Source organism: Rhinoraja longicauda, chromosome 6 (assembly GCF_053455715.1).
Source record: "Rhinoraja longicauda isolate Sanriku21f chromosome 6, sRhiLon1.1, whole genome shotgun sequence".
NCBI lineage: Eukaryota > Metazoa > Chordata > Chondrichthyes > Rajiformes > Arhynchobatidae > Rhinoraja > Rhinoraja longicauda.
Genome location: NC_135958.1, coordinates 43,467,978 through 43,495,735, shown reverse-complemented (window position 1 = coordinate 43,495,735; position 27,758 = coordinate 43,467,978). Strand labels below are relative to the sequence as shown.

General features: G+C 50.2%; 1 protein-coding gene across 1 annotated transcript; it reads left to right on the top strand.

Moving 5' to 3' along the window:
- Positions 1 to 1,299: 1,299 nt before the first annotated feature.
- Positions 1,300 to 27,431, top strand: LOC144594428 (beta-2-syntrophin-like). The gene is made up of 7 exons (XM_078400893.1): positions 1,300 to 1,981; positions 17,891 to 18,095; positions 19,573 to 19,768; positions 20,586 to 20,728; positions 22,989 to 23,185; positions 24,311 to 24,501; positions 24,997 to 27,431. The coding sequence occupies exons 1-7, from the start codon at positions 1,315 to 1,317 to the stop codon at positions 25,087 to 25,089; spliced, it is 1,692 nt and encodes a 563-aa protein (XP_078257019.1). The 5' UTR covers positions 1,300 to 1,314; the 3' UTR covers positions 25,090 to 27,431.
- The last annotated feature ends 327 nt before the right edge of the window (positions 27,432 to 27,758 follow it).

Below are 27,758 nucleotides of genomic sequence, written 5' to 3'. Positions count from 1 at the left end.
GAACAAACAAGAGAGTTTTAGTATATAGATTTATGTTTCTTGTGTCCGTTTAGTCGTACTTTACCCTGTCCCATTGGGTGCAGGTACAGCACTCCTGCTGGCTTGATGCCCCACACACATTGCTGCTCCAGTTGACTACATTGATTGTAGTACAACAGTTGATTGCAGTATAACAATGATCGAGTGTTCTCTCCCCTTTGGTGGGGCAAGTAACGTGATGTCTGTATCTTTGAAGCTCTCAGCTGAGGTTAGCCTTGTTAAAATCCCCCAAAACAATGACCATGGAGTCCGGGAAGTCAGTCTCTACTCTCATTACCTGATCAGCAAGTTGCGTTTGTGCCTCACGTACGCAGGCTTGGGGGGGGGGGGATGTAAACTCCAGCGAGAATAAAAAGAGGTAAATTTCCTCAGAGAATAAAAAGGTTTGTAATTTATAAAAAAAGATTCTAGGTTAGGATAACAGAAGTTAGACAGCACCGTGATGTCGCTGCACCAGCCCTGGTTAGTATAGAAGCATATTCCACCACCTCTTGATGTCCCCGCTGCCTCTGCGTCGCGGTCCGCTCTGTGCAGTTGAAAGCCAGCCAGTTGCAGCGCACTGTCCGGGGTCGACTCACACAGCCAGGTCTCCGTGAAGCCCACGGCAGTGACTCGACAGCAGTCCTTGCCTGATTCACCTCCTCTTGCCCGCGGTCCTCCCACTCCCATTGGCTGTTGGTTCACCGCTCCCATTGGCTGCGGAGTTGGCCCCCGCCACCCCCACATTGGCTGCGTCCCCTCATTGGCCGCGGCCCCCATTGGCTGTGCACTTGCGTTGTCGCTCAAAGATACGAGAGGGGCAAGATAAACCACTCGACCCTAAAAACCGTGGTACATCACGGGGCCATTTTAGTAGGCAGAAACATTTTAAAAGAAAAATAACAAAAATCTGTGAATTGATAGATGAGATGTATTCTGCATTTTAATCACATCTTCACACATACTGTTCCCGTACAACACTGATTACACTGCGAGAGGCAGAGCGAGCGGCGGGGTTTGCTTACTAAAATGGCGGACTCCTTTGCGGACTACACTTCAGTATAGGTGATTTCAACGGAGTGGTTCATCTTACTCTAGTAACTTTGCTGGCGCTGGGGTTGGCGGCGGAGTGGGCGCCTCCCATTGACCGCCCTCCCCATTGGCCGAGTAGTGCCCCTCCTACCCCATTTGGCCGCGCCCTCCTCATTGGCCGCGCCCTCCCCATTGGCCGCGCCCTCCTCATTTGGCCGCGCCCTCCTCATTGGCCGCGCCCTCCCCATTGGCCGCGCGTTGGGGATGGCGGCGGCGGCCGAGCTGCGGCTCCGCTTCGGGGCGCTGGACATCTTCCTGCGGGACCAGGGTTGGCAGCGGGTGCAGGCCGAGCTGCGGCAGAGCAGCCTGCGCCTCGGCGGCGACGAGCCGCGACCCGAAGCTGATGCCTGGGACAGGCTGTCCAACGGATCCCCGCGGGCGCGGAGTCCGAGCCCCAGCCCGGTGCACATGAGCCCAGGGGGGCCCGCGGTCCTCAGCGGCAGCCCGAGGCCCGGAGGCCTGGGGGGCAGCCCAGAACCCGGGCCCGGAGGCCTCGGCAACAGCCCCGGAGCGGGGGTCAGCCCGGGTCCCGGGGCGGGGGGCCTCGACGGCAGCCCCGGTACCCACAGCGGCAGGGTCGGGGCGGGGGGCAGCCCGGGCCCTGGGCCGGCGGCGCTGCCGGAGCGGGTGCGCTCGGTGCGGGTTCTGAAGCAGGAGGCCGGCGGGCTGGGCATCAGCATCAAGGGCGGCCGCGAGAACCGCATGCCCATCGTCATCTCCAAGATCTTCCACGGCCTGGCGGCCGACCGCACCGGCGCTCTCTTCGTGGGCGACGCCATCCTGGCGGTGAACGGAGCCGGGCTGCAGGACGCCACCCACGACCAGGCCGTCCAGGCCCTGAAGAAGGCCGGCAAGGAGGTGACCCTCGAGGGTGAGCGGAGCCGGGCGAGGGAGAGCCGGGGGATGAGGGAGGGAGGGAAGGAAGGCCGGGCAGTCCCCCTGGAGGGAGAGCCCGGGGAGGCAGAGGGCTCTCCCTCCAGGGGGACTGCCCGGCCTTCTCTCCTGCCCATACACTCTCTCCTGCCCATGCCTGGAAGGGCAGGAGAGAATGAGGGAACTGGAATATTTTTAAATTGAGATGAGTGGATTTTTAACCAGAAATTAGGAAATCGGAACAGAACAACTAAACCTCCATTTGTTTGTTTTTGTTGGGAAAGAGATTAAAAATATTTACGTCGGAAAATAACTGCAGATGTTGGTACAAATCGGAGGTATCACAAAATGCTGGAGTAACTCAGCGGGTCAGACAGCATCTCTGGAGAGACGTTTCGGGTCGAGACCCTTCAGACTCTTCTTCAGATTTTATAAAAAATATTTACGTGGACATCTGACTGAAATAGCAGTCTTGTCTCAAGAGAACCAGAGTAATTTCTGAGCTTAAAATCATATTAATTTGAACGATCTATTCTGCAGGGTGTTAATTGGTGGCTGATGTTCTGGTTACCTTTTTCCAAATTTCTGTTAGTGGGAGGATTGTTATTGTGGGTTGTATATTTCTGGTCTAGGGAGATTTCCCTGGTTGTTGAGTCAAGAACTAAACATAGACACAAAAAACTGGAGTAACTCAGTGGGTCAGTATCTCTGAAGAAAAGGAATAGGTGAAGTTTCAGGTCGAGAGCCTTCTTCAGACTTTTCCTTTTTTCCAGAGATGCTGTCTGACCCACTGAGTTACTCTAACTATTTGTGTCTATCTTTAGTTTAAACCAACATTTACAGCTCCTTCCTACACTAGAACTAGGCATTACAGTTTTAGAATTAGCATTGTTGTTTAGGATTGAGAGAAGAATTCATGAGCAGTTATTGAATCTTTTGAGATTTGCTGCATTCTAGGGCTGTGAAAGTCTGTTAAGTTCAATAGATTTTGGGATATTAAGAGAAATGGTTAATACAGGAATGTTGTGTTGAGATGGAAGATGAGCAATGTTGTTGAGGAATGGCACAGTAGTAGTAGCTTACGAGGAGTAGTATGATCTCATGTTTGTCAGGAGCTGGTGTGCTTGCTGCTCTTCTTGATGAAAGAGGTTGTGGAAAAAATCATCCGACCATTGATTAGAGGAAAAATCGATTATAGATGTAGAGGGATAGGGCTTTATTCAGTCAAATGGGAACGACATCAATTGGCATTGTGGCGTAAATGAAGTGTGTTGAAAGGGATAGTTTCTGTGCTGTACAACTCAATGATTCCGTGAAGTTAAATATGGTATTAAATGTTAAGGAAATACTTGTAAAGTGGAAAAAAATAATTGCTCAAATTCACTGCTCAACATTGCATTGGCAGTCTCTTGTCTCAATCAGTTTTCCCCAATAGTTTGTCTACCTCTGTGAGGCTCGTGCCTTGCGTAGGTTCACTTACCTGTCGTTACGTGCATAGATTGAAGGCTGTGAGAGTCAGATACTTAAACTGTAGGGGAGGGGGGAATCTGGCAAGGCAGTGAAAGGTGCAGCAAGGAAGCTGAACGTTGTTGGAGTCGGCTCGAGGGATCTTCTTGCCTGCTCTTGTTTCTTATTCTGTGATTTCATTGGGATTATCCTGTCCAGACCTACAAATTACCTAGGTAGATGCAAAATGCTGGAGTAACTCAACGAGTCAGGCAGCATCTCCGGAGAGAAGGAATGGGTGACGTTTTGGGTCGAGACCCTTCTTCGGAAGGGCCTCTACCCAAAACGTCACCCATTCCTTCTCTTGGTTCTTGGTCCTCCAAAATATTCCAAATGGAATTTAAACTGGAGGTGGCGGAGTATGGACTTAAGCAAGAAGGGCTTCTTGGAGAGATGCTGCCTGACTCGCTGAGTTACTCCAGCATTTTGTGTCTACCTTCGATTTAAACCAGCATCTGCTGTTTTCCTTTCCTACAAATTACTTTTTATTTCTCAGCCAAGGCCAGTATGTTACCCCAAATACTGCATGTTCCCCATTTGTTCAATAACATTTATGTGGCAGCTTATTGAAGGTCTCCAACAACTGATTTGTCCTTGTATATTATGCTGGTTATTGTCTCAAAAATTCCCACAGATCGGTTAAATGTATATTTCCTTTCAGGGATCCTTGACTATAATCATTTTCTTTACTGACACATTCCAGCCCATGGGTCAGGCTGATAGGCGTGGGGGTCCATTTGGTGTCTCTGGGAAATATCAGGGTTTTTGTAGATGACAATTAATGTATCTACTTGGTGTATAAAATCATGAGGGGAATAGATAGGATGAACTCGCGGTGTTTTACCCAGGGTAGGGGAATCAAGAACCAGAAGACATGCGTTTGAGGTGAAAGGGGAAAGATTTAATAGGAACCTGAGAGGCAATTATTTCACACTTTTTCACAATTTTTGGGTGTATGGAACCTGCTGCCAGTGGAGGTAGTGAGGCAGGTACTGTAACATCATTGAGAAGGGATTTGGACAGGTACATGGATCGGACCGCTGGAGAACAAAGAAGGGAAGAAGATTGAACTTTTTTTTGTCTTCCATCACAGTGAGGAATGTGGAGGATGTTTATGTTAAAATGTGTTTTGTTGCTTTTTATTGGTATGCCTGTATGGCAAGTCAAATTCCCTGTATGTTGCAAAACATACTTGGCTAATAAAGTATGAGTATGAGTAGAGAGATATGGACCAAATGCGGGCAGGTGGGACTAGCGTAGATGGGGCATCTTGGTTCGCATGGGCAAGTTTTGCTGAGGCTGTTTCTCTGCTGTATGACCATCTCCATAGCTTCTCCTTGATGCTGCTCATTGAGCCCTGCCGATATTTGCTCTCAAACCCAATACTTTCTCCAACACATTTTTTTAACAATGCTATTTTCTTTGAGCAGCTGTTCCGTAATATTCCCTGAAAGTGTCCAGGGTCTTGTGAATTCCAACCTAGTTTATGGTCTTTGATGGCCCACATTGACTTTAGCTTTGACAGTATCGCATCAACACTATCACGTATCGCTGTTCCTTCACCATTGCTGGATGAAAATCCTGAAACTCTGTCCCCAGCAAACTCTCAAGGACTGCAACAGTTGATGAAGGCAGCTCTCCACCACCCTCTCAATGCGACTGGAATGAGCAATTAATGGTTCAACCTGCGATCCCACATCCCTTGAGTGAATGAAAGATCTTCTAACTGACTAAACATTCCTTCTACATTCACCTCCTGTTGACTTCTCTGTCGGGTTATTAATCACGCCGCCCGGCACTGAAAGCTGAGCTCCATCCTTCACATTCCCAACGTGTTTTATTGAAGATTTCAGTGTTTAAATGGTCGCATGCAGCTGAAGTGCATTCCTTGGACGTGGCAGCTCTATGGTTAGTTGCAGTGTAGTCCTCTCGTTTCCACCTTCCCGTGCCAAGGATGAGGATTGAATTCAACGGGAAATAGATTCTAAACTAAAAAGGAGAGACAAGGTTCCGCAAGGTAGGCTGCTCTGGAAGGTTAGATCGCATGGGATCCAAGGAGAGATAGCTGAATGGGTAGAAAATTGGCTCCATGGAAAGAAGCAGAGGGTGATGGTAGAAGGCTGCTTCTCAGACTGGAGGCCTGTGACTAGTGATGTGCCTCAGGGTTCGGTGCTGGGCCCGTTACTGTTTGTCATCTACATCAATGATTTGGATGAGAACATACAGGGCAAGATTAGCAAGTTTGCTGATGATACAAAAGTGAGTGGTGTTGCAGAGAGTGAAGATGGTTGTGAACGATTGCAGCAGGATCTGGATTGATTGGCCAGGTGGGCGGAGGAATGATTGATGGAATTTAATACAGAAAAGTGTGAGGTGTTGCATTTTGGGACATTGAACAAGGGCAGGACCTACACAGTAAATGGTAGGCCTCTGCGGAGTATTGTAGAGCAGAGGGATCTAGGAATGTAAGGTAGACAAAATGTTGGAGTAACTCAGCGGGTCAGGCAGCATCTCAGGAGAGAAGGAATGGGTGATGTTTGGGAATGGGTGAGTTGAGACCCTTCTGCAGATCTAGGAATGCAGGTGCATGGTTCCTTGAAGGTCGAGTCATGGGTAGATAAGGTGGTCAATAAGGCTTTTGGCATATTGGCCTTCATCAGTCAGAGTATTGAGTATAGAAGTTGGGAGGTCATGTTGCAGTTGTATAAGACGTTGGTGAGACTGCATTTAGAATATTGTGTTCAGTTCTGGGCACCATGTTATAGGAAAGATATTGTCAAGCTTGAAAGGGTTCAGAGAAGATTTACGAGGATGTTGACAGGACTAGAGGGTCTGAGCTTTAGGGAGAGGTTGAGTAGGCTGGGTCTCTATTCCTTGGAGTGGAGGAGGATGAGGGGAGATCTTATAGAGATGTACAAAATCATGAGAGGAATAGTTCGGGTAGATGTACAGAGTCTCTTGCCCAGAGTAAGGGAATCGAGGACCAGAGGACATAGGTTAAAAGGTGAAGGGGAGAAGATTTAATAGAAATCTGAGGGATAACTTTTTCACACAGAGGGTGGTGGGTGTATGGAACAAGCTGCCAGATGAGGTAGTTGAGGCTGGGACTATCCCAATGTTTAAGAAACAGACAGGTACATGGAAAGGACAGGTTTGGAGGGATATAGACCAAGTGCAGGCAGGTGGGACGTGTAGCTGGGACATGTTGGCCGGTGTGGGCAAGTTGGATTGGAGGGCCTGTTTCCCCACTTTATCACTCTATGACTCTGTTTCCTGCCAGCGTAGTCTTTGATGGTGAGCATAATTGAAACGGGCTTGTGAGAGGGCCTGAGTGACTATGCTTTTGGGCTCTGAGAGACTGAGTCGCTCCTGTGAGCCAGCAGCGTTTCCACAGTAACTGGGGGAATAGCTGCATGGGGCGCTCCGTTAATCGCTCCTGCATGCGGGTGTTTGTAGACATTTTATCATAGAATAAAACGGAGTAAGAGATCCAATTACAGTAAAGCCAAAGGTAGACTCAAAATGCTGGAGTAACTCAGCGGGTCAGGGAGCATCTCGGGAGAGAAGGAATGGGGGACGTTTCGGGTCGAGACCCTTTTTCAGACTGATGTCAAGGGAGGGGGCGGGTCTCGCCTCGAAACGGCACCCATTCCTTCTCTCCCGAGATGCTGCCTGACCCGCCGAGTTACTCCAGCATTTTAAACCTTCGATTTAAACCAGAACGTGCAGGGTTTTTTTCTTACAGTAAAACCAAATGCGGACTGGAACTAACAGCTTTGTTTGGCTTATTGTAACGTGTACCGAGGTACAGTGAAAAGCTTTTGTTTGCGTGCTCTGCAGTCAAAGAAAAGACAATACACAAATAAAATCAAGCCGTCCACACTGAACAGATAAAGGATACTAGTGCAAGATGAAGTCCGATTAAAGATCATTCAAAGGTCTCCAGTGAGGTAGATGGGATGTCAGGACCGCACTCTAGCTGATGAGAGTACCGTTCAGTTGCCTGATAACAGCTGGGAAGAAACCGCCCCTAAATCTGGAAGTATGCATTTTTAAACTTTTCTACTTCTCGCCTGAGGGGAGATGAGAAAGTGACCATGGTGCGACGTGTCCTTGATTATGCCAATGACTTTGCCGAGGTAGTGTGAAATGTAGAAGGCGTCAATGGAAGGGAGGTTGATTTGTGTGATGGTGTGGGCTACGTCCCACACTCTCTGCAATTTCTTGCGGTTTTGGAAGGCGCTGTTCCCAAACCCGGCTGTCATGCATCCTGATAAAATGCTGTCTAGATTCTCAAGTCTAGATTAAGTATTATCAAGCTGTTTTTTAAGAAGGGAAAAGAGGAAATTAAAGAGGCTTTGACGTCATTTTTGATCAGCACTGGCTGCAGAAGTGATTCCATCTGCCAAGTCAAAGATTGGCAAAGATTTAGGAAACAGCAAAGAATGACTAAGAAGTTGGTAAGGAAGTAAAAATGAAAACACGAGGGGATGCTAGCCAGGAATTGAGTGCAGTGTCGGTTTCCCCATTAGATCAGACATATGCAAGCCCAGGGATTTGAAGAGACTGTCTGTTTAAACAGACTAGGCATAACTTTTCTGAGAATTGAGTCATTGGAACTGTTTTCCTTAAAGGATGCTGGAAGCAGAGTCTTTGAATATCTTTAAGGCGGAGGCTGACAAAACCTCTAAGGAAGTGTCTGGGGGGGGGGCGGGGGTTAAAGTTACTGGAGGTTGCGGAGTTGATAACCAGCAACCGTAAGAAGGGACAGAGCCGGCTGTACTTTCTGAGAAGGCTCCGCTCCTTCAATGTCTGCAGTAAGGGGCGGCACGGTAGCGCAGCGGTAGAGTTGCTGCTTTACAGCGAATGCAGTGCCGGAGACTCAGGTTCGATCCTGACTACGGGTGCTGCACTGTAAGGAGTTTGTACGTTCTCCCCGTGACCTGCGTGGGTTTTCTCCGAGATCTTCGGTTTCCTCCCACACTCCAAAGACGTACAGGTATGTAGGTTAATTGGCTGGGTAAATGTAAAAATTGTCCCTAGTGGGTGTAGGATAGTGTTAATGTACGGGGATCGCTGGGCGGCACGGACTTGGAGGGCCGAAAAGGCCTGTTTCCGGCTGTATATATATGATATGATATGATGATAAGATGCTGCAGATGTTCTACCAATGGGTGGTGGCCAGTGCCATCTTCTACACTGTCGTGTGCTGGGGCAGCAGGGTGAAGGCCGCGGACACCACCAGGGCCAACAAGCTCTTCGGGAAGGCTGGCTCTGTCCTGGAAGTGGTGCTGGATTAATTGGAGGTGGTCTCAGAGTGGAGGATGCTCCTCAAACTGCGGAGCATCCTGGACAATACAGCTCACCCCCTCCATGACACACTAGTCAACCTGAGGAGCACCTTCAGCAACAGACTGGTCCCACCAAGATGCAGCACAGAACGCCACAGGAGATGCTTCTTCCCTGTGGCTATCAAACTGTACAACTCCTCCCCCTTCTGTCATGCGGTAGGCTGAATCCCCTTCCCCCCATCCTCCACTCCACTCCCCAATCCTAGCACATTCCCCAATCCCGGACATCCTCTCATCACTTTAATATCATGTATCTTGTGTTTTATGACAGCCAACCAATTTCCCTCCTGGGATAATTAAAGTTCTATTGAACTGATTTGAGGGGCAGTTTCTCACTAATTTGCTTTATTTAGACATTGTTGGCGATGATTAAAAAGGGGGAAAGTTGAGGAACTCTAGGCTACTTGTTTTACTTCAGTGGTCGACAAATTATTGCTGTCCAATCTGAGTGACAGTATACATTTTCAATTGGAAAGATATTAATCAAAAACAATCAATGAGGGGTTGTTCAGCAATGGTCATGTCTGTCTAACAATGATTTTTTTCTGTGGTGACATGACCAGTGTACAGACACAAGATGCTGGAGTAACTCAGCGGGTCAAGCAGCATCTTGGGAGAGAAGGAATGGGTGACCTTCCATCACCCATTCCTTCTCTCCCGAGATGCTGCTTGACCCGCTGAGTTACTCCAGCATTTTGTGTCTACCTTCGATTTAGACCAGCATCTGCAGTTTTTTTTCCTACACATTTGGTCAGTGTTCTTGATGTACATAGATTTCCACAACATGAACCCACATGATATGCCGGTGAAAAAATGATCCATCATGAATATCGTTTGATGCTTAGATGTGAATTTTTTCTGTATTTGTTTTGAAGAGGAGGAACAGAGGGCAGCACAAAGGGGAGCTGTAATGTGTGCATGAGTTTAGTTTAATTTAGAGATACAGCGCGGAAACAGGCCCTTTCAGCCCACCGGGTCTGCGCTGACCAACGATCCCCACACATTAACACTATCCTACACCCACCAGAGACAATTTTGACATTTACCAAGCCAATTAACCTACAAACCTGTACGTCTTTGGAGTGTGGGAGGAAACCGAAGATCTCGGAGAAACCCATGCAAGTCACGGGGACATAGACATAGACATAGAAAATAGGTGCAGGAGTAGGCCATTCGGCCCTTCGAGCCTCCACCGCCATTCAATATGATCATGGCTGATCATTCAGCTCAGTAGCCTGTACCTGCCTTCTCTCCATACCCCCTGATCCCTTTAGCAAAAAGGGCCACATCTAACTCCCTCTTAAATATAGCCAATGAACTGGCCTCAACTACCTTCTGTGGCAGAGAATTCCACAGACTCACCACTCTCTGTGTGAAGAAATGTTTTCTCATCTCAGTCCTAAAAGACTTCCCCCTTATCCTTAAGCTGTGACCCCTTGTTCTGGGTTCCCCCAACATCGGGAACAATCTTCCCGCATCTAGCCTCTCCAACCCCTTAAGGATTTTATATGTTTCTATAAGATCCCCCCTCAGTCTTCTAAATTCCAGCGAGTACAAGCCCAGTCTATCTAGTCTTTCCTCATATGTAAGTCCCGCCATCCCAGGGATCAATCTGGTGAACCTTCTCTGTACTCCCTCTAAGGCAAGAACGTCTTTCCTCAGGTTAGGAGACCAAAACTGCACACAATACTCCAGGTGCGGTCTCACCAAGGCCCTGTACAACTGCAGCAGAACCTCCCTGCTCCTAAACTCAAATCCTCTTGCTATGAATGCCAACATACCATTCGCTTTCTTCACTGCCTGCTGCACCTGCATGCTTGCTTTCAATGACTGGTGTGTAGGGACATAGGGATTGGCCAGGTAGTCTAGAACCCTCGGATTGGTTTACGGTCACGGGGTGAGGGAGCGCGAGGTATTTAAATGCCTGGCGCCAAACTGTAGATAGAGATTAGATTAGTTCGCGAAGTTAGTGTTAGTCCAAGAGTAAGTGCGTTGCGTTTGTCACGGGTTTTACCGACAATAAAGTATTTGAATAATACCGCTCGTTTGGACTCACTACATTGGTGACCTCGAACGTAAGAAGCAAGCAGCAGGATGTCGCAGGCGGGAGCGAGCGCGGGTGAGATTCATTCTGGGCCCATCAGCCGCACCTGTGGTTTGTGCAGGCAGAATCGCAGTTCCATCTTAAAAGGGTGGAGGAAGACCAGGAGAAGTACCACCACCTGGTGAGCTGTCTGCAGGCGGAGGTGGCTGCGCGGGTCAGTCGATACCTGACCAGTCCACCCCAAACGGAGCAGTACGTGGGGCTCAAGAGGCTCCTGCTGCGGACCTTTGGCTGGGCCCAGAACCAGCGGGCTCTGAGGCTCCTCCATTTGCCAGACCTGGGGCAGCGGTTGCCGTCGGACTTGATGTCCGAGATGCTGACCTTGGTGGGCGACCATCAGCCATGCATGATATTCGAAGCGGCCTTTCGGGAGAAGCTACCTGGGGACGTCAGGTTAGTGTTGGCGGACGTCCCTTTTGAAGATCCGGTAGCGTTCGCCGAGAAGGCCGACACGCTCGTTAGGGAGCGCAACACCCGAGACGGCTCTGTTAACCGGGTCTCGAGGCCCAGCGGCAGTCGGGGGTGCGGCCGGGAGAGCGACACATCGGCCGCTATTTCGCAGTCGGCCCGCCAAGAGAGGGCGGCGGCGCCTGTTCATTGGCAGCGGGCTCGACCAACAGAGCCGGATAGGCGTGGCTGGTGCTCTTTCCATCGGCGGTGGGGCAGCGAGGCACGAAGATGTAGATCCCCGTGTTCGTTTCCGGGAAACGCCTGGGCCGATCGAATGTAGAGGCAGTCTCGATTGGCCGTAACTACCGCCTCTACGCTACAGATCAGAGTACCGGGATCGTCTTCCTAGTGGATACGGGAGCGGTCGTAAGTATTGTGCCCCCCTATGACTGCGAAGTTCAAGTGGGGGGGAAGAGCCCGCCCCTAATTGCAGTGAATGGTAGCACCATCCGTACTTACGGTAAAAGGACTATGTCCCTGTCCTTCGAGTCCAGGACTTACCGTTGGGAATTCATCGTTGCGGATGTTGGCCAGGCCATATTGGGTGCAGATTTCTTATGGGCGTTTTCTTTGGTCGCAGACGTCCGAGGGAGGGGCCTGCAACCCTCGGCTGATGTACAGCCCCGGGGTACTGGACCAGAGGCTTCTACAAGCGTCGCCTCACCCAGCCCAGTAATCCAGGCCATTACCACGGCTCCCGGTCAGTTCGATGCGGTCCTAGCCGACTTCCCGCAGCTCCTCGTCCAGCGTTTCGATGCACCTTCTGAGAAGCACGGGGTCGTTCATTTCATCCCGACCGAGGGGCCGCCGGTTTTTGCCCGGGCACGGCGTCTCCCACCCGACAAGCTGGCCAGGGCGCGAGAGGAGTTCCTAAACTTGGAGAGGCTGGGAATTATTCGGCCTTCGAGTAGTCCGTGGGCCTCCCCCTTGCACATGGTTTCCAAAGCGTCTGGGGGGTGGAGACCATGTGGTGACTTCCGTCGACTCAACGCGGCAACACGGCCGGACCGCTACCCGATTCCACACATTCAGGACTTCTCAGCTAGCCTGGAGGGGGCTACAATATTTTCAAAAATTGATTTGGTGCGGGGATACCATCAGATCCCGGTCCACCCGCCGGACATTCCAAAAACGGCGACCATTACTCCGTTCGGGTTGTTTGAGTGGTTGCGTATGCCTTTCGGCCTGAAAAATGCAGCTCAGGCATTCCAGCGTCTGATGGACCGGGTGGGTTGAGGGTTGCCGTTTGTCTTTATTTACCTTGACGATATTTTGATTGCCAGCCGTTCGGTCCAGGAGCACTTGGTCCACCTCCGCACGGTGTTCCAGAGGCTGCAAGACCATGGCCTGATTCTCCATCCGGACAAATGCCAATTCGGCCTGTCGGCGGTGGATTGTTTGGGTCACCGGGTTACTCCGGCCGGTGCCACTCCTTTACCAGCTAAAGTGGACGCGGTCCGCTCTTTCCCCCGCCCGACTACCATCAAGGGCTTGCAGGAATTCGTGGGCATGGTAAATTTCTATCATCGGTTCATGCCTGCAGCAGCTCGGGTCATGCGCCCCCCTTTTCAATGTCTCGCGGGTAACCCCGCTGAGTTGGTATGGTCCGTAGCTGCAGAGACGGCTTTTGTTGCGGTCAAACAGGCCAACGCCACCATGCTGGTGCACCCGCGCTCCTCCGCCCCCACGGCTCTGACGGTGGATGCCTCAGACGTGGCGGTGGGTGGGGTTTTGGAGCAGCAGGTCAACGGTAATTGGCAGCCTCTGGCATTTTTCAGCTGGCAGCTCTCTCGAGCGGAGCTCAAGTACAGTGCGTTCGATAGGGAGCTCCTGGCCCTTTATTTAGCAGTCCGCCACTTCCGTTATTTTTTAGAAGGCCGTTCTTTCGTGGCCTACACGGATCACAAACCTCTGACATTCGCTTTTGCTAAGGTTTCTGATCCGTGGTCGGCTCGCCAGCAGCGGCACCTAACCCTGATTTCGGAGTTTACGACCGATGTCCGTCATATTGCGGGTAGGCTGAAAGCCGTTGCTGATGCCCTGTCCCGGCCGACCATTCCCTCCGTAGCCGTGGTGGGTAAACAGGTGGATTTCCAGGAGCTAGCGGAGGCTCAGCGCCTGGAAGGGACTGCCGCGGTGTACGCCTCCACAGCCTCGGGACTGCGTTGGAGCAGGTGGCGTGTGGCCCCACAGGTACCAAGTTGTGGTGTGACGTTTCCCTCCCACGCCCTCGCCCGGTGGTGCCTGCCGCTCTGCGGCGTAAGGTTTTTGAGGCCGTTTCGGGGTCCCGGCTATCATCACTACAGATCGGGGAGCCCAGTTCACCTCGTCCCTCTGTGCCGCGCTGGCACAGCTGTATGGTTCTCGATTACAGCAGACCACCGCCTATCATCCCCAAGCCAACGGGATGGTTGAGCGTTTCCATCGGCAGCTGAAGGCGTCCCTCTGTGCTCGCCTGACCGGCTACGATTGGGCTGACCAGCTGCCTTGGGTCCTCCTCGGCATTCGTACGGCCCCGCGGGCTGAGCTGGGCACATCTTCGGCCGAGCTCGTCTACGGTTCGCCCCTGCGGGTGCCGGGTGACATTCTCCCTTCCACTCCCGCCTTGCCGCCTTCCGTCACGTCAGTCTTGGGCTCCCTCCGGGCACGGGTGGGTTCTCTGGCTCCAGTCACGGAAGCACAGCAGTTCACGTTCCGTCGGAATTGCGGGGCTGTGATTTCGTGTTTCTTCGGAAAGATTGCCACCGCCCCCCTCTTCAGCCGGTTTACCAGGGCCCGTTCCAGGTGCTCAAAAGAGGGACTGTAACCTTCACCTTGCAGGTAGGAAATCGTCAGGAGCTTGTTTCAGTGTCCCGTCTCAAGCCGGCCCATTTGGACCAGGACCTCCCCGTGTCGGTGGCTCAGCCGCCGCGCCGGGGCCGGCCTGTGGCCGCTCGACTGGTCCCGCCAGCGGCGCCCTGTTTACCACCTCTTGGGCCTCCGCCGCCGATGGTTGGGCCCGGGCTGCCGTTGCCGATCAAGTGCCCCCCGTCACCTACACCCTCCGCTCCAGTGGACCCCCCATTGCCTCCAGCGGCGGCGTCCACCCCGCCACCTGTCACGCTGGGGGTATCGGTTTCCCCCCTCCGTACACGTTCTGGGCGGGAGGTTCGGGCGCCCGTGAGGTATGGTTTTGAGGGTTCTGGGGGGGGTCATGTAGGGACATAGGGATTGGCCAGGTAGTCTAGAACCCTCGGATTGGTTTACGGTCACGGGGTGAGGGAGCGCGAGGTATTTAAATGCCTGGCGCCAAACTGTAGATAGAGATTAGATTAGTTCGCGAAGTTAGTGTTAGTCCAAGAGTAAGTGCGTTGCGTTTGTCACGGGTTTTACCGACAATAAAGTATTTGAATAATACCGCTCGTTTGGACTCACTACATGTGCACCATGACACCCAGGTCACGTTGCATCTCCCCTTCTCCCAATCGGTCACCATTCAGGTAATACTCTGCTTTCCTGTTCTTGCCGCCAAAGTGGATAACCTCACATTTATCCACATGATATTGCATCTGCCATGCATTTGCCCACTCGCCTAATCTATCCAAGTCACTCTGCAGCCTCCTAGCATCCTCCTCGCAGCTAACACTGCCACCCAGCTTCGTGTCATCCGCAAACTTAGAGATGTTGCATTCAATTCCCTCGTCCAAATCATTAATATACACTGTAAATAACTGGGGTCCCAGCACTGAGCCTTGCGGTACCCCACTAGTCACTGCCTGCCATTCCGAAAAGGACCCGTTTATTCCTACTCTTTGCTTCCTGTCCGCCAACCAATTTTCTATCCACCTCAACATTGAACCCTCAATACCGTGTGCTTTAAGTTTGTACACCAATCTCCTATGTGGGACCTTGTCGAAGGCCTTCTGAAAGTCCAGATATAACACATCGACTGGTTCTCCCTTATCCACTCTACTAGTTACATCCTCGAAAAATTCTATAAGATTCGTCAGACATGATTTGCCTTTGGTAAATCCATGCTGACTTTGTCCGATGATTTCACCACTTTCCAAATGTAATGCTATCACATCTTTAATAACTGACTCTAGCATTTTCCCCACTACCGATGTTAGGCTAACTGGTTTATAATTCCCCGTTTTCTCTCTCCCTCCCTTTTTAAAAAGTGGGATTACATTAGCTACCCTCCAGTCCTCAAGAACTACTCCAGAATCTAAAGAGTTTTGAAAAATTATCACTAATGCATCCACTATTTCTGAGGCTACTTCCTTAAGCACTCTGGGATGCAGCCTATCTGGCCCTGGGGATTTATCTGCCTTTAATCCATTTAATTTACCTAACACCACTTCCCGACTAACCTGGATTTCCCTCAGTTCCTCCATCTCATTAGACCCCCGGTCCCCCGCTATTTCCGGCAGACGGTTTATGTCTTCCTTAGTGAAGACAGAACCAAAGTATTTGTTCAATTGGTCTGCCATCTCCTTGTTCCCTATGATCAATTCACCTGTTTCCGACTGCAAGGGACCTACATTTGCCTTAACTAATCTTTTTCTCTTGACATATCTATAAAAGCTTTTGCAGTCTGTTTTTATGTTCCTTGCCAGTTTTCCCTCATAATCTATTATCCCTTTCCTAATTAAGCCCTTTGTCCTCCTCTGCTGGACTCTGAATTTCTCCCAGTCCTCTGGTATGCTACTTTTTCTGGCTAATCTGTATGGGACGTATGAACGTACAGACAGCAGCCGTAGTCAGGATCAAACCAGGGTTTCTGGCGCTGCATTCACTGTAAGGCAGCAACTCTACCACTGTGCCACCCTGCCGCCCCACCGAGTGTGGGATGGGTGAATGTAGGGAAGGTGTTGGTCGTGGTCCTGTGTGAGGCCAGGACCCAGGGACATAAAAAGGGGGAGACCCAAACTTACAAACAAGGGTTCAGTTTTGCTGAGTAAACAGAATGTTGAGTGTGGGGGAGATGTGACGGGTGCCGGGGAAAAATTGGACCCTATCTTGGTGTACAAAAACAACTTGTTGCAGCTTCAGTGTGTTTATTGTCCCAAAGTGTGTCTCACTGACAATAATTGACAGAGTTGTGAACAAGTTCTGAGAGCAGAGGAGAAAAGGCAGGGGTTGAGGGAACGCATTCTAGCCCATTCCAGAACCAGGGGCCACAGTCTAAGAATAAAGGGGAGGCCATTTAAAACTGAGGTGAGAAGAAACCCAGAGAGTTGTGAATTTGTGGAATTCTCTGCCACAGAGGGCAGTGGAGGCCAATTCACTGGATGGATTTAAAATGGAGCTCTGGGGGCTAGTGGAATCAAGGGATATGTGGAGAAGGCAGGCACGGGTTACTGATTATGGATGATCAGCCATGATCACAATGAATGGCGGTGCTGGCTCGAAGGGCCAAATGGCCTCCTCCTGCACCTATTTTCTATGTTTCTATGGGCCGGGCAGCTATTGAGTGTGGCAGATTGATTACACTTTCCCAGTGCAGGGTGTGAAGTCTCTGCTCGCCCACTGGTTTAATGTACTGTGTTGAGGAAGGAAAATTACAAATTGAAACTTTATTTCAGTTGGATAAGGGAAGAGATTGTACTTTTTTTTGCCTTCCATCACAGTGAGGAATGTGGAGGAGTCACTGTGGTGGATGTTTATGTTAAAATGTATTTTGTTTGTTCTGTTGCTTTTTATTGGTATGACTGTATGGCAAGTCAAATTCCTCGTATGTTGCAAAACATACTTGGCTAATAAAGTAAGATTATGATTCTGATTCAATGAAATTTAATGGGAGCTCTGGAGTAGATAGGAGTGTTAGTGTAAGCTGTTGATAGAAATAGATGTTAGTCAAGTCAAGAGTGTTTTATTGTCATCTGTTCCAAAACGGAACAATGAATTTTTTAACTTGTAGCAGCACAACAGTTATGTAAACATAATACTCTGTAAAACCCATAATAAACAACAAAAAAGTTTCAGTATATATGTGAACAAGACAAACAGACAAATAAATAGACAGTAGTAGTGCAATGTCAAAAATAATGTCCCCAATTCTATTTAGTTTGGAGGTTGTCGTGTTTAATAGCCTGATGGCTGTAGGGAAGAAGTTGCTCCTGAACCTGGACGTTACAGTTTTTAGGCTTCTGCAGCTTCTTCCCAATGACAGGAGTGAAATGAGTGTGTGGCCAGGGTGGTGTGGGTCTCTGATGAAGCTGGCTATATTTTGAGGCAACGACACTTGTAGATCTCTTCGATGGTGGAGAGGTCGTGATGGACTGGGCAGTTTTCAACACTTTTTGCAATCATCTTTGTTGCTGGACATTCGAGTTGCTGAACCAGGCCGTGATGCAACTAGTCAATATGCTTTCTACTGAATGCCTGTAGAAGTTCAAGAGAGTTGTCGGTGAGCTATCAAATCTTGGCACTTACTAGAATTGAGAACAGAATAGTTTGTCTTTGAAATGTGGTAGTTGACCTTCCTTGACTTGTGTCATTTTTTTCCTTCCAGTTACTTACATCCAGGAAGTGATGCAGTACTTTAAAAAGCCCTCACCGATTGCAGATCTTGGGTGGGACAGTCTGATGCCTCAGTCTCCGTATCTGGGAGGTGATTCCTCTGCTTCTCCAAACCACAGTGCCAAAGACAGCAAGATATTTCCACTGAAGATGTGCTTCGTCACCAGGAATCTCAGCATGTCTGACCCAGAGAACAGGTTGGGTTTAACCTTCGTAAATAATCACAGATAGTCAAAGAATGAACCAGATTCCGTTCTGTATCTGCACCTGGGGTGTTGGACTTCATAAATAAAGGCACAGAGCACACCTCAAGCAAATCACCAGGCAGGGCCCTTTATAAGATGCTGTCTGGGCCACAGCTGGAATATGTAGCCAGTCTGTCCAGCTCACAAGGCAAGATGCAAAGGCCTGCAGTGGTGACATGGAATGATCCTCGGGATGAAAGGCTTCAGTTTTGTGGGTGGACTGGGCAATGCTCTGTTCCCCCTGGCACAGACCTCAGGGTAGACACAAAAAGCTGGAGTAACTCAGCATCTCTGGAGAGAAGGAATGGGTGACGTTTCTTCACTCTGATGAAGGGTCTCGATCCGAAACGTCACCCATTCCTTCTCTCCAGAGATGCTGCCTGTCTCACTGAATTACTCCAGCTTTTGTCTATCTGCGGTTTAATAGACAATAGGTGTAGGAGTAGGCCATTCAGCCCTTCGAGCCAGCACCACCATTCAATGTGATCATGGTAGATCATCCACAATCAGTACCCTGTTCCTGCCTTCTCCCCATACCCTCTGACTCCGCATTCATTAAAAGCTCTATCTAACTTTCTCTTGAAAGCATCCAGAGAATCGACCTCAACTGTCTTCTGAGGCAGAGAATCCCACAGATTTAGAACTCTCTGAGTTACTCTGAGTAACCTAGTGAACCTATGCTGTACTCCCTCAATAGCAAGAATGTCCTTCTTCAAAGTTGGAGACAAAAACTGCACACAGTACTCCAGGTGTGGTCTCACTAGAGCCCTGTACAACTGCAGAAGGACCTCTTTGCTCCTATACTCAACTCCTCTTATCATGAAGGCCAACATGCCATTAGCTTTCTTCACTACCTGCTGTACCTGCATGCTTACTTTCAGTGACTGATGAACAAAGACACCCAGATCTCGTTGAACATCCCCTTTTCCTAACTTGACACCATTCAGATAATAATCTGCCTTCCTGTTCTTACCACCAAACCATCATCTGCAGTTCCTTCTTACACAGACCTCAGGGCATCTGGAGAGCTATTTAAAATAATTCTGATCTGCAGACAGTGAATAGAGATACAGATACAGCCCAGAATTATCACTGATACACTCGGCCTGTTGCACCTCGCAGATACAACACCTGGCCCTGATTGGCAACATGGCCTCATCTCTACACCCTTCAATAGAATGTAATTGTGACTCTCCCCTGCCACAGCCCCGGTGATTCTCACTCCCTGCTGCACCACTGCCGGAACCTCGGCGCTTGCATTGGGGTTAGCTGCAGCAACTGAGTGCAGGTGTGGGCGCCTGGATCTCGCTGGTTCACCCGGCTGCATCCCGTTGCCGTCACTGATGCCCCTCGCGCACGGCCACGTGCCGTCCGACCGCCCCCGTGTCTGTGCCTGCTGCTGATTCTCTGTTCTCTGTTGCTCCCGCAGGTTATTTGAACTACGCTCCCCCGACGGCAGGCATGCGATCGTGCTGCGGGGCAGAGATGCTGCTGCAGCGCATGCCTGGTTCATGGCGATCCACGGCAGCATCGCCGCTCTCACCCCGCAGGCACTGCTGGAGCTGCGCGAGGTCCTGGGCCCGGGCTGCAGGGCCGTCCAGCACCTGGGCTGGCTGGCAGAGCAGGTAGAGTTCCCGGTGAACCGCGGTGCAGGTAGAGTTCTCGGAGTCCCGCGGTGCAGGTAGAGTTCCCGGTGAACCGCGGTGCAGGTAGAGTTCTCGGAGTCCCGCGGTGCAGGTAGAGTTCCCGGTGAACCGCGGTGCAGGTAGAGTTCTCGGGAGTCCCGCGGTGCAGGTAGAGTTCCCGGTGAACCGCGGTGCAGGTAGAGTTCTCGGAGTCCCGCGGTGCAGGTAGAGTTCCCACTGAACCGCGGTGCAGGTGGAGTTGCCGGTGGGGCAGGTGGAGTTGCTGGCGTACGTTCTGCATCTGGAAGTTTTGTTTGATTGCACCTGTACTCCCCCACCGCTCTGTTGTTGCTGTGCTGAGACCCGGACAGGAGTTTGTGATTCGGGGAGGCCAGCCTGGCTGTGCCTCGGTCTCCACTAGCCGCTGGATTCGCTAGACCTGCATCGGCAGGTAGCAGCTGCAGATCCTCGCCTTGATGCGGATACAACAAACACACTGGGTACACAAGGACACTGAATACAAACAGTGTTTATTGCGCCATGCCTTTACATCCCAGCAACATCATGACCTCTGTGGCTCATAGTAACACGTTATACATTTACATACAACGCCAGTGGCAGCTGTATTTATTCTGATCATCTGGCTTTGCCTGAGGTTGAATGGCTGACGGTCGGTCCGATGGCAGGGACCTGCTGGAGCGGGTTGTTGCCCAGGTTGCGGATGCCCAGGGTGGGTGAGGTGGGAGCTTTGTGCTGTGCTGTTTGTGGGCTGCCCTGTCTGTGCAATGCTGCCATCTCTCTTGTGCTTGGGCCCCAGTTGAAGGTGGAAGATGGGAAGCAGGAATGGAAACCAGCGGTGGCCGTCCTGACAGATAAAGATCTGCTGCTTTACAACAGCGTTCCCTGGAGCCGGGACCTGTGGGAGTCTCCCTGCCAAAGCCACCCGCTGCTGGCCACCAGGTACGCGGGCAATGGGCGTGTCCTTTCCTCTAATGCGCCGCTCCACCGAGCCCTCTCTGCCGTGCCAAACCGGGGGTAAAGCGGAATAAAAAGCCCCTCGTGACTCAGGTGGGATCAGAGAGATTTTAGTTCCCTCCCTGGGTAGGCTTAAGTTGCCTATTTGAAACGAGGAAGAGTGTTAAAATAAACCGTTGGTGGCTGATGGATGCTTTTATTGAGCTGTTTCTGTGATGTATATGGAATGGGCTGGCAGAGGAATCTGGAATTATAAAGTTTAAAAAAACATTTTGACAAGTACGTGGAATGGAAAGATTAGGAGCAATATAAAACAAGTAGGACTCACCCAGATAGACATCTTGGTCAGCATGGACAAGTTGGGCCTAAGGGCCTGTTTCCATGTTGTATAACCAACTCTAGATAGACATGAAGTGCTGGGGAAACTCAGTGGGACAAGCAGCATCTCTGGGGAGATGGAATGGGTAACGTTTCGGGTCAGGACCCTTCAGAGTCTGAAGAAGGGTCTCGACCTGAAACGTCACCCATTTCTTCTCTCCAGAGATGCTGCCTGTCCTGCTGAGTTACTCCAGCATTTTGTGTCGATCTTTGGTGTAAACCAGCATTTGCAGTTCCTTTCTACACATTGTAACGCCATGGCTCCCCGTATTTGCCCGCACAATATACCCCCACCCCTGCCTGAACCCACTGCCAGAGGTGGTGGAAGCTGAAATCATAAAGGTATTTAAGAGAATTTTAGATAGGCACATGGATATGGAGGGAAATAGACAATAGGTGCAGGAGGATGCCATTCGGCCCTTCGAGCCAGCACCACCATTCATTGTGATCATGGCTGAGAATTGACCTCCACTGCCTTCTGAGGCAGAGAAATCCACAGATTCACAACTCTGACTGAAAAAGTTTTTCCTCATCTCAGTTCTAAATGGCCTACCCCTTATTCTTAAACTGTGGCCCCTTGTTCTGGACTCCCCCAACATTGGGAACATGTTTCCTGCCTCTAACGTGTCCAACCCCTTAATAATCTTATACGTTTCGATAAGATCTTCTCTCATCCTTCTAAATTCCAGTGTATACAAGCCTAGTCGCTCCAGTCTTTCAACATATGACAGTCCCGCCATTCCGGGAATTAACCTAGTAAACCTACACTGCACGCCCTCAATAGCAAGAATATCCTTCCTCAAATTTGGAGACCAAAACTGCACACAGTACTCCAGGTGCGATCTCACTAGGGCCCTCTACAACTGCAGAAGGACCTCTTTGCTCCTATACTCAACTCCTCTTGTTATGAAGGCCAACATTCTGTGGGCTTTCTTCACTGCCTGCTGTACCTGCATGCTTACTTTCAGTGACTGATGCACTAGGACACCCAGATCTCGTTGTACGTCCCCTGTTCCTAACTTGACACCATTCAGATAATGATCTGCCTTCCTATTCTTACCACCAAAGTGGATAACCTCACACTTATCCACATTAAACTGCATCTGCCATGCATCCGCCCACTCACACAACCTGTTCAAGTCACCCTGCAGCCTCATAGCAGAAAGGAGGGATATGGATCACGTGTAGGCAGAGGATATGAGCTTATCTTGACCATGTGTTCAGCACAGACATTGTGGGCCAAAGGACGTGTTCCTGTGCTGTACTGTAGACAATAGGTGCAGGAGGAGGCCATTCGGCCCTTCGAGCCAGCACTGCCATTCACTGTGATCATGGCTGATCATTCACAATCAGTACCTCGTTCCTGCCTTCTCCCCATATTCCTTGACTCCACTATATTTAAGAGCTCGATCTAGCTCTTTAAATCATCCAGAGAATTGGCCTCCACTGCCTTTTGAGGCAGAGAATTCCAGATTGTACTGTTCCGTATTCTATTGGGATGTTTATCAGTGTTGTTTTACACTCATAGCGGGCGGGGAATGAGCAGAGTGCGTGGTCAGGGAGAAGGTGAAAGTGTGGAATCTCTCTGTAATCTAAGATATTTGGACTGGTTTATAACGTCAGTGTTGTCCACTGTGTGTCAGAGCTGGAGTGAGTGCTGCGTGTGGGTGAAGCACAGTCACTTGATGTTGGGTGAAGGTTGACGTGAAGTGAAGCAGTCACTTGATGTTGGGTGAAGGTTGACGTGAAGTGAAGCAGTCACTTGATGTTGGGTGAAGGTTGACGTGAAGTGAAGCAGTCACTTGATGTTGGGTGAGTGCTGCGTGATGGAATTCTCTGACTCTTCCTCCTCTCACTCCTCACCCAGATTGGTTCACTCGGGATCTGCACGCAGCTCCCCCTCCATGGGCTCGGAGCTGATGTTTGCCACGAGGACGGGCTCGCGACAAGGCGTTGAGATGCACTTGTTCCGCGTGGAGACTCACCGGGAGCTGTCGACGTGGACGCGGATGCTGGTCCGGGGCTGTCACGGGGCGTCCGAGCTGATAAAGGAGGTGACCCTGGGTACGCGTGCTAGCACATCTCGTGTCAGAGCTGTGTGGGTTCTGTATCGTACAGTAGATGGGTGAAGCAGGTCCTTCGGCCCACTCCATCCATGCTGAATAAGTTAGCACACTGGGCTCGTCACATTTGCCTACATTTGGCCCATATATTCTTTTAAATCCTTCCTATCCATATATAGTATATGTCCAAATGTATTTACGTCTTAATTGTATTTGCTTCTCTGGCAGCTTGTTCCTGATATGGACCACCCTCTGGAAAAAATTGGCCCTGAGGTCCCTTTTAAATCTCTCCCCTCTCGCATAAACCTATGCTCTCTAGTTTTAGAATCCACCGAGATTCTGTGAACGTTTTCATGGGCACCTTGTGATAGGAAGGTGGTAACGTACAGAGGCCATTCAGCCTCTTTGCTGTGCTATCTGGTGCTATTGTGGCTAATCTATGAGCTCATTCAGAGAGGAATGTGGAAGGAAGAACTGCCGGCAACAGAGGCAGTGGAAGACCACCCTTCTCTCAAAGTGTCATCCAAAAATAGGCAAAGGATTCAAACAGGCTAACTGCAGGAGGCCGGTCTGATATCTGGTTGCTACCTGGTGGCGCAGCGGTAGAGTTGCTGCCTTACAGCGAATGCAGTGCCGGAGACCCGGGTTCGATCCCGACTACGGATGCTGTCTACGGAGTTTGTACGCTCTCCCTGTGACCTGCGTGGGTTTTCTCCGAGATCTTCGGTTTCCTCCCACACTCAAGACGTATAAATTTGTAGGTTAATTGGCTTGGTAAATGTGAAATTTGTCCCTAGTTGGGTGGAGGATGGTGTTAATGTGCGGGGATCGCTGGTTGGCGCGGACCTGTTGGACGAAAAGGGCCTGTTTCCGCGCTGTATCTCTAAACTAAACTAAACCTCACAGACCAGTATCTCTTCATTGATAAGATGATCCTAAAGTGAAAATCAACTTACGGAGGCAGGTGAGCAGGGCTGAATGTTCATTCCTGCTCCTGTTTTCTGTGTGTTTTTATATATTGAGTCATTCCTGCACCCTGGGCTGGATGCTGTCAACGTTTACTGACACAGTGACAAGATGGGTGAACCCTCTAACTCCAATTACAGAATCTTTTAATTTTCCCCAGGATGTACTTGGAACGGGCGGGATGTCAAGCTGATCATCAACTACGAGAGTGGTTTTGTGATGTCCCAGGGCGGCGCCATGTCAGATTCGCCCAACATCCTGCTCCAGTATCCATTCGAGAGGCTGAAGTCGTCTGCTGACGATGGCATCAGGATGCTCTACCTGGACTTTGAGGGGCCGGAGGGAGAGCTGGTGTGTACAGGCTGTGCAGAATCTGATTCTTGACAATATTGTGTGCAAATTGTGTGACTGCAGGCTCCACATTAGCCTCAGGCATACAGATGGAAACAGGCCGCTCGGCCCATCCCGTCCATGCCAACCAAAATGCCCGTCTCAGTCATTTCCGTATCCCTGTGTTTGGCCCATATCCCTCTATATGTTTCTTATTCATGGACCTGTCTTTTTAAATATTGTTACTGTATTTACCACAACTACCTCTTGCAGCTCATTGTATATACAGATGCTCCTCGACTTACGATATTTTGACTGGGTCCGCTGGTCAGCGCGGGCCCAGTGGGCCGAAGGGCCTGTTTCCACGCTATATCTCTAAACTAAACTAAACTCGAGATGGTGAATCGTTGTCTAGTGGTGGGAGCGGATGAGGAGTTTGTGTTTAAGGATTGATCGTGATACTGGGTCTGGTTGTGCTGTGTATTGAGGGATTTATGTTTTTATTTCTGTCTGCAGGCCCTGGACTTGCACTCATGCCCAAAGCCTGCAGTCTTCGTCATTCATTCATTCCTCTCGGCTAAAGTGACACGGATGGGGCTGGTTGTTTGAATGTTTGCCTGGTGAGACCTCTGGATCATCAACTCAACCAAAGCTGGTGTGTCTCGGGGAAGTGCAGGAGTGGCGGTGCTGGTGGGTGGAAGACCAAGCAGCGGATGGGAGAAATCATGTCGATGTGACTGATTGATGCCAAATGTGCCTTTCAAGACTGAATAACTCAATTCTTATAATTGCACATTAAGCTTATTGATGTAACAACAGTTGCTTTAACTTTGGAGTACGTAGTTTTGTAACTTTTAAATGATCTTAACTCTAAGCTAGCTGGTCTGGTGTAACCCTGCGCCTGGTGCAATACGTTCCAATCCGGGAAGCACGGTCCTATCATCTTTGAACCCCCCTGTCGTGGAACCAGGGGCTTTGTGATGTGGCATTGGGCTCAGTGTTGTCACAGAGCTGGATGTCGTGTAAACCGACAGGCTCTGATATGTGGCGTGGTTTCATTCTGGAGCAGCCTGCCCCTGCAGTTAGTGTGTGGCGTTGCCAGCACAGATCCTCAGCTGGTGGTGGGATCAAGTGGTGGGTGGTGCCAGAACGGCTGGGTCTGGGCATGGATGCCAGTGTTTGGGCAATGCCTGAGATGGGGTGAGGGGTTGGTGGGGTGAGGGGACAGTTCTCCCTCCCCCCTTTGGTTCCCCCCTGCCTGGTCGTCGCCCACGTGAAGGGTGTGATTAAACTGGAGATTCACCAGGTTGTTGATTCACCCTGGCCTGAGTGCGTGAGCCAAGACCTCAACGGTGGAACAGGCGGAGGATGATGACTGACTTTAGAGGAGCATCACAACGGCTGGGAAAGCGGATGAAGACTGCAGCAGAAAAGGGTCCCCGGTCGTCTTGGACTCCATGCCACTGGATCCTGACCCAGATCTGTCAAGGACCGTGTGGTGGCTGTCTGTGCACCAGTCTCCCCACGTTAAACAAAGTCACACACAGGCGTCCGACCCTATGGTGAGGACAGTCATACTCGCTTCCAGTGACCGCCGATGATGGAGTGCTTGAGCTATAAGAGCCTGGATAGGCTTAGGTTGTTCTTCCCGGAATGAAGGAGGTGACCTGATAGAAGGTTATAAAATGATGGACAAGGTAGATGATCAGAGGAGGTAGGTTTAAGGTGAGAGGGGGAAGATTTAATAAGCACCTGAGCGACACCCTTTCCCACACAGGATGGTAGGTGTATGGAATGAGCTGCCAGATGAGGCAGTGGAGGTAGGCATAACCTGTAACAGTGGAAGAGATTTGGACATGTATATGGATGGGAAGGATTAGAGGATTATGGCAAATGGGACTAGCCAAGGTAGGTATTTGGTGCACATATGCAAGATGGGCAGAAAGGTCTGTTTCTGTGCTGCATGACTCGATAGGCGTGGAATCCACCCCTTCCCTGTTTGCTGTGACACAGTCATAGCGCAGTGGTGGAGAGTAGGTACAGTTAGTGATGCGACAGTGCGGCATGTGCTGTAAACGAGGCCATGCAGCGGTGGTGGGCCTCTGGATGGATAGCACTGTTTGTGTTGATCTCTGTGCAATCCAACAGCAGCCTTGGACTCGGTGCTCCTCAGAGGGACACCTGGCTTTGTGCTTTGCAAGTGTTGGTTGGAGTTCCTGCGTCACTGGTGCGCTGCCCAGCCCCGTGCTGGAGTTGTGGGGGCATGCTGACCTGCGGCAGTGTTTGTTCTGTGGTCTTCCTCCAAGGCCTCCTGTGTCTTATTCCTTCTGCATGAACGTTTATGGCTCAGTGTTATATGTGGGTAAGCTCTTGTATTAGAAGGATCTAAAACCAACTATGTGTGAAAGTTGGGGAGGAGGACTGTGCATCTTCTGATTTCTCTTTCATTATTTACTCTGGACCACTGGAGTGACCCTCTCCCACAGACTGCTGTCTGTTTCGCTGCCTGATTAACACTACACCCACTGCACTTTATGCACAGCGTCTGACCCGCTGCTGTGCTTGAACCTCTGGACTACCGGTCACCAAATTATCAGTTTCGTGGCTCGCCTGTCCTTCACCTCGCTGTTTCGTGGTTCACCTCATTGACTGTCAGTGGGATTGTGAGTGGGGAGGAGGATGAACATGGCTTCAAAGGGAGATGAATGAGAGAACGTCAAGGGTGAAGTTACCCATTGAGGTTCCCAAAACAGGGCGGTGATCGTCAAAGGGACCTAGCTTTCTGTGTACACAAGTCAGTGAGAGCAACATGATAACTGCAGAGACATGGTTCAAACCTGACACCTGGTGCTGTCTGTATGGAGTTTGCACATCTTCTAGATGCTCAAGTTTCCTCCCACATCTCAACAACATGCGGGTGGTGGGTTAAAATGCCCCTTGTTTCGGTGAATAGTAGATTCGGGGGGGGGGGTGGGTGGGTGGGGAGGGAGATATCAGACAGGGTGAGTCTGGCCCAGTGAGTCTCCTCCACCATTTGCCTTTTCGCCATGACCACCTACCATGGTCTTGGTCACCCTTGACTTTCCTATTGACCATTAGGGTCTTGAATATATTGTGACTCATTCTGAGATCTCCAGAGAATTACATTTCTCTCCATATAAACAATGTGCTTCCTTTCTGGTATTTTTTTCACCGTTCATTGTCCACTCTTACCTTTGGCACTGCTTCAAAGGCTCTACTCACAACTTTCCCACCTTTGTGCAGGAAGTAAATTTTAT

Coding starts and splice junctions, on each gene's coding strand:
- LOC144594428 (XM_078400893.1), top strand. CDS start 1,315: ATGGCGGCGGCGGCCGAGCTGCGGCTCCGCTTCGGGGCGCTGGACATC. Junction 1,982..17,890: donor CAAGGAGGTGACCCTCGAGG/GTGAGCGGAGCC, acceptor TTTTCCTTCCAG/TTACTTACATCCAGGAAGTG. Junction 19,769..20,585: donor TGGGCTGGCTGGCAGAGCAG/GTAGAGTTCCCG, acceptor CTTGGGCCCCAG/TTGAAGGTGGAAGATGGGAA.